The sequence below is a fragment of the Rutidosis leptorrhynchoides genome, chromosome 4, assembly GCF_046630445.1.
Source record: "Rutidosis leptorrhynchoides isolate AG116_Rl617_1_P2 chromosome 4, CSIRO_AGI_Rlap_v1, whole genome shotgun sequence".
Taxonomy (NCBI): domain Eukaryota; kingdom Viridiplantae; phylum Streptophyta; class Magnoliopsida; order Asterales; family Asteraceae; genus Rutidosis; species Rutidosis leptorrhynchoides.
This window is the reverse complement of record NC_092336.1, coordinates 52124604-52130519: the sequence shown is the minus strand read 5'-3', so window position 1 is coordinate 52130519 and position 5916 is coordinate 52124604. Positions and strand designations below refer to the sequence as shown.

The following is a 5916-nucleotide window of genomic DNA, read 5'->3' as shown; positions in this document are numbered from 1 at the left end:
AAGTTTTCTAATAATAGTCCTAAGGGCTGTCATTAAAACATTCGGACACGCTAAATTTTCTTGTACATTGATAATAGTCAACCATTCCATGAAAATAACTTCTCTCAACTGCTTGCTGCTTGAATGTAACATGACTATGACTTGTAACAAAATTTCAAATTGAGATGTGTTACTAACTAATAAAGAATATAACGTTTTAAAAATCCATGTATGATAGTTATAAACTTGAAAGTCTATTTCGCACTATATAATGTTAAAAACGTTATAAAAGTGATGATTTATTGTTCTTTTGAACCATAAATGCTTATGCATATTTATAATGAAATCGATCTTGATACATAATCTAAATAAGTATACTTGGAAATGGAAACTTATATTTTTGTCAATTTGGTTTGGTGGGACAATTAGCCACACAGGATCCCTCATCATCTATCGATTTACATAATAAACCCATTAAATATTGTACCACGTTTATTATCGTATTTGTCACACAGATAACAGTAGGTCGTGATATGCCTTTGAGACGACTTCCCCCTTGCGACGGTGGGGAATTTACTCACGAGTCGACGCGCTGCTGTATCTACCCAAATACTTCAACAACTAAAAATGGAAAATTTGAACTGTACATTTAGGGCGCTCCCAACAGTCCAACTCTTCCACCCGCCCACAGCTCCGCCCACCTGGACGCTGATGACAGCGTGGCGTCCAGGCATCTGCCCAGGGGCAGCCCAGATTTTCGTCCGATTGAATGTCTTTCTCAGAAATGTTGCTGGACGGAGTACTGGGGGAGTATGGTAAAATGTGTGGTACTTTTTGCTTTTATACTTGTACATCTAATTATTTAATTAATATAGTGAGTCTCAAATTATTTGATGAAATATGTTACTGTTGGTAGTGTTTAGTTCTTGGTTAGTCCTGAGAAGGAAGTACTGATGTGATGTTAATGTGACAGCCAGTCTTGGAGAGGAAGTCTGTCACCGTTGGAAGTACTCTTAGAAAGCTAATGTCAAAGTTTTATTTTATTTTTATCGATTTATGTTAATGTTAATGTTATAGACATTGTCCATTGAAATGTCAACAACATATATAATTTAACATACAAAACGTTGTTCGTATTTTTCTCTTGTCTTCTTGCATCGTTACGATTATACCACAACGACTACAATAAAAAAATAAAATGAAATTAACAAAAATGATCTTATTCTTAATGCGATATAAAACTCTGAAAGTTGGTTTTTATCTAAGAAGTTGAGGGACCAAATATGCTATCGAATATTATCAAAGGACTTGTATAATATAGATTACAGATTAAACTTTTGAAGATTCAATATATATATTTACACTTTAGTTGACTATAAATAACCTTCAGCTTCAGCTATTAACATCTTTCAAACCCTTTCTCTGATGCAACCTGAACCATAATCGTCGCCGGTCGTCAATTTTCGGTTTTTCGTCGCCGGTCGCCGGTTTCTCGTCGTATTCCCCAAACACACTACACACTTCATCTCCTTACACCTAAAACATTTCTAATTCAATTCAATTTAGTTCAATTCTGTAAATGCTCCACAGATCTCAATCAGATCCAATGAAATCAGTGCCCTGATTCCAAAATTAAGTCAACATAAATCATTTTCCCCAAATCAATTTCTAAAAATCACGTCAGTTTCAATCTCATATAAATGTCGGCAATAAAAAACCTTCCGTCAACCCGATTCTTCACAATCGGGTTAGTGACGTCATGGTACTCATCAAACATAGGGGTTTTATTGCTAAACAAGTATTTGTTAAGCAATTACGGGTTCAAGTACCCGATATTTTTAACCATGTGTCATATGACAGCTTGTGCATTGTTTAGTTACATTGCAATAGCATGGTTAAAAATGGTGCCAATGCAAAGTATTAGATCTAGGGTTCAGTTTTTTAAGATATCTGCATTGAGTTTAATATTTTGTGGTTCTGTTGTTAGTGGTAATATATCTCTGAGGTATTTACCTGTTTCATTTAATCAAGCTATTGGTGCTACTACGCCATTTTTTACTGCGGTTTTTGCTTATTTGATGACGTTGAAGAAGGAAGCCTGGCTTACGTATGTTACACTTATTCCTGTTGTCACTGGTGTTATTATTGCTAGTGGGGTACGATTCACTTTCTTGTTAATATATCAATGTTGTTTATATGAAGTGATGCTATGAATTAATTAATGCTGGTTTGCATAAATAAACACCTGTACAATATGTTAACCGTAATGGTGACCGGGTAGGTAAGCTAAGTTGATTAGTGATTTTAGTGGGCCTTTTGATTCTATTTTAGGTTGGTTTATTTTGGTTGATAAGTCATAAGAATAAAATTGGTATGTATATGTAATTTCACCTACCTAGTGGTTGTTAGTGCTTTACATGTACTTTTTGACATACAGGTATGTACATTATCGTTTAAGAAAGTAAAGACTTTTGTAGTTGACTGTAGCAAATCAAAGGGATGGTAGATTGACTCTTTGATGTTTTGATTTTGAATATATAAAATAAAGATAATATGGAATCTCACCTACTCGGTGTTTAGTAGTGCTTATAATGTTGTTACATTTTCTTTTATAAAACTATAAAAGTATATGTAAGCTGAAAATAGAACTTGACTGTTAAAAGTCAAAGTAGATAGTTGAATTGGGGATAATGGGTTGATTAATAAAAGGGACTATATGTTATCATGTGGTTGTGTTGGTTTTGGTATAACTGATGTTATATGGTGAAAGTAGTTTCAATCTGATTATTCACATGGTATATTTTGACTTGTTAGGGTGAACCGAGTTTTCATCTATTCGGGTTTATAATGTGTATTGGTGCTACTGCTGCAAGAGCACTCAAAACGGTGGTACAGGGGATATTGCTTTCATCTGAAGGGTAAAGAATTATTCATTTCATAGTTTTTTTTACATCATATAGTCTAGTATAAAGGCCATAGAATGTTCAACTAAAGATGGAAATTCTGTCCCTTAACATATAAGTAGGTGATCATGTATAAAGCTAAAACATTTACTTAAAAAGTGAATCAAATGGATTGGACAGATCTGAAGCGACTGAAAGTGTGTCCAGATGCATGAAAAATCATAACCCTTTATTAGGAAGATGATAAAGTGATATATTAACAACGTTTTAAGTGTGTCAAAATGCATGAAAATTCATAACCCTTTATTAGGAAATTGATAAAGTGATATATTAACAACATTTAAAGCGTGTCCAGATGCATGAAAATTTATAACCCTTTATTAGGAAAATGATAAAAGTGATGTATTAACAACTGGACACACTGGGTTAGGTTGGGCCATTCTTCAAACCCTATACTAGCCTATTAATCTATTATTGATTTAAAATAATGGATATGGAAAGTGTGTGAAGAATGGCCCAACCTAACCTAACCGCTTCTAATTTATAAATTGTGATGACACGAGCTTTACTTGTTATCCAGCCCGCCCATTTTGTCCACGTGAAACATGCAATATGTGTTTTTAACTGACTTGTAATACTCATTATTATTCTTTTTAAGGGAGAAGCTGAATTCTATGAATCTTCTTTTGTACATGGCTCCTATTGCTGTTGTACTTTTGCTTCCTGCAACACTATACATGGAAGAGAATGTTGTTGGCATAACTATAGCCCTTGCTAGGCAAGATTTTGGGATTGTTTGGTTGTTGCTGTTCAACTCTGCACTTGCCTACTTTGTCAACTTAACCAACTTTTTGGTCACAAAACATACCAGTGCTCTTACACTTCAGGTATGCTTTCTGTTTACTATTTATTCATATGTTTAATTATGTGTGCTTTATGCTTTATCATGCCTACTTATAGGGGATTTCAGATGAGCGTTGTTCTTTTAGCTAGATGTGATAATCGACCTTTCTTTTGTTTTTTTGTGAATTTACTTTGGATGGTTTAGAATTACAGTCACATACATGAAAATAATAATAATAATGAACTCTTCGGTGCTATTTGCTTGCTTTGTAATGGGTTTGATTTACTTAAACCTCTTTTTAGAATATTTTCATATTTGATTAGTCAAGCGAGATGTAAATCAGTCCAATCAGGTAATAGTGTTGATACTCCGTATAGCACTAGGAGTCGTTCGGTGTTAAATCTCAGTGTTAAATTTAACACTGGATTTAACACTGAGGTCAAAACAGGGGAAATGGTTCAGTGTTAAATCATTATTTAATTATTTTTTTAATACTTTTAATAATATTATTTAGTTTAATTATATATTAAAAATATAAAAATAAATGATATATAAAATAAATCAGTGTCAAATTTAAATATTTATTATTATTTAATTAATTTAAATCTTTTTATTTATTAACTAACATACTATATATATGCTATATAAAATAAATAAGAATAAATTAAGAAAAAGCCCAACATTATAAAACAAATTTGACCCAACTTTTAAAAAGTATTTGACCCAAGTTAAAATATAAACTTTGGCCCAAGTTCACAAATTGATATACCCTAAAAAAAATAAAAATACTCTCTTTTATTCATCCGCTTCTTCTTCTATTTCATCTTTATCCTCCTCCATCAAACCTGCAAAATTACGGAGTAAAAGAAGAAAAGAAAAAAAGAAGAAAAAAAAAATAACAGCGGATATTTTTCCAGCGTTGCCTACATAACGGTGGCCACCGTTAAACTTATTTAACGCCGAACCGGAGTCGACGAAACCGCCGTCGCCGACGTTAAATTCCTTCTGACGGTGAAAAATTGCATCGACCCCTGTGCTCTAATATTGTATTCTTAGGCCTCAGCGTTAATATTTTTGATGTTCTAGACAGACCCATATTATGTCTTGTAAAGAGAAACCTTGGCCACTTTATGGAACATAATCGGGTAGTTTTTGTCCCCACGTAATGACCATAACATGAACTTGAACACGTATGCAACATAAAAGCATAATGAATGCGATTGATAAAAGTAACACTTGGCCACTATTTGGTTGTCGTATCTTTTGAATTTACTTTTTCAATGCTGTGGTCCACTATCCATATTTCTTGAATAAAAATTCCAGATATTTGAATTAGTAGTTAATTTTCAGGTACTGGGAAACGCAAAAGGGGCGGTTGCAGTGGTTGTTTCGATATTAATATTTAGAAATCCAGTTTCTGTAACTGGGATGGCTGGATACACACTCACAGTGATTGGAGTTATTCTTTATAGTGAAGCCAAGAAGCGTAGCAACAAATGATCATCATATCATTATATTGGCTGAGTATAACATAATTAGTCGAGGCAGGTTAGGGTTTATGTGTTTGTTGCTGCTGTCGCTGTCATCATCTTCATCACGCCCTCTAAATTCATTTAAATATTATGCTCTGAAACCTTGGATTGAAGATGGTGAAGCTTCGCACAATTACACGTGTAACAGCAACATGGGAAATTAAAATTAAACCTTTATTAGTTTCATATATGTTTAGGACTTATAGTAAAGGATTGTGGAATTAATCTTGTAAGAAATTTGTTATATTTATACTCCTTATAGATTACGAGTATTTATTTAAGACTTTGGATATATATATATATATATATATAAATTCATTTAAATATTATGCTCTGAAACCTTGGATTGAAGATGGTGAAGCTTCGCACAATTACACGTGTAACAGCAACATGGGAAATTAAAATTAAACCTTTATTAGTTTCATATATGTTTAGGACTTATAGTAAAGGATTGTGGAATTAATCTTGTAAGAAATTTGTTATATTTATACTCCTTATAGATTACGAGTATTTATTTAAGACTTTGGATATATATATATATATATATATATATATATATATATATATATATATATATATATATATATATATATATATATATATATTAAATATTGTGTGCAGCAGCTTCCTTCTTCAATCAAATTTTATTATAGGAATC

At 32.4% G+C, this 5916-nt stretch overlaps 1 protein-coding gene across 1 annotated transcript; it reads left to right on the top strand.

Annotated features, from left to right (window-relative positions):
- The first annotated feature begins 1381 nt into the window (after positions 1 to 1381).
- LOC139839527 (probable sugar phosphate/phosphate translocator At3g11320) lies at positions 1382 to 5524 on the top strand. The gene is made up of 4 exons (XM_071829607.1): positions 1382 to 2135; positions 2794 to 2897; positions 3541 to 3769; positions 5077 to 5524. The coding sequence occupies exons 1-4, from the start codon at positions 1680 to 1682 to the stop codon at positions 5224 to 5226; spliced, it is 939 nt and encodes a 312-aa protein (XP_071685708.1). The 5' UTR covers positions 1382 to 1679; the 3' UTR covers positions 5227 to 5524.
- The last annotated feature ends 392 nt before the right edge of the window (positions 5525 to 5916 follow it).

What these genes read in the sequence shown, in the direction of transcription:
- LOC139839527 (XM_071829607.1), top strand. Translation starts at nt 1,680, where the DNA reads ATGTCGGCAATAAAAAACCTTCCGTCAACCCGATTCTTCACAATCGGG. An exon ending in ATATTGCTTTCATCTGAAGG is followed by an intron (nt 2,898 to 3,540) that starts GTAAAGAATTAT and finishes ATTCTTTTTAAG; the next exon opens with GGAGAAGCTGAATTCTATGA. An exon ending in CCAGTGCTCTTACACTTCAG is followed by an intron (nt 3,770 to 5,076) that starts GTATGCTTTCTG and finishes GTTAATTTTCAG; the next exon opens with GTACTGGGAAACGCAAAAGG.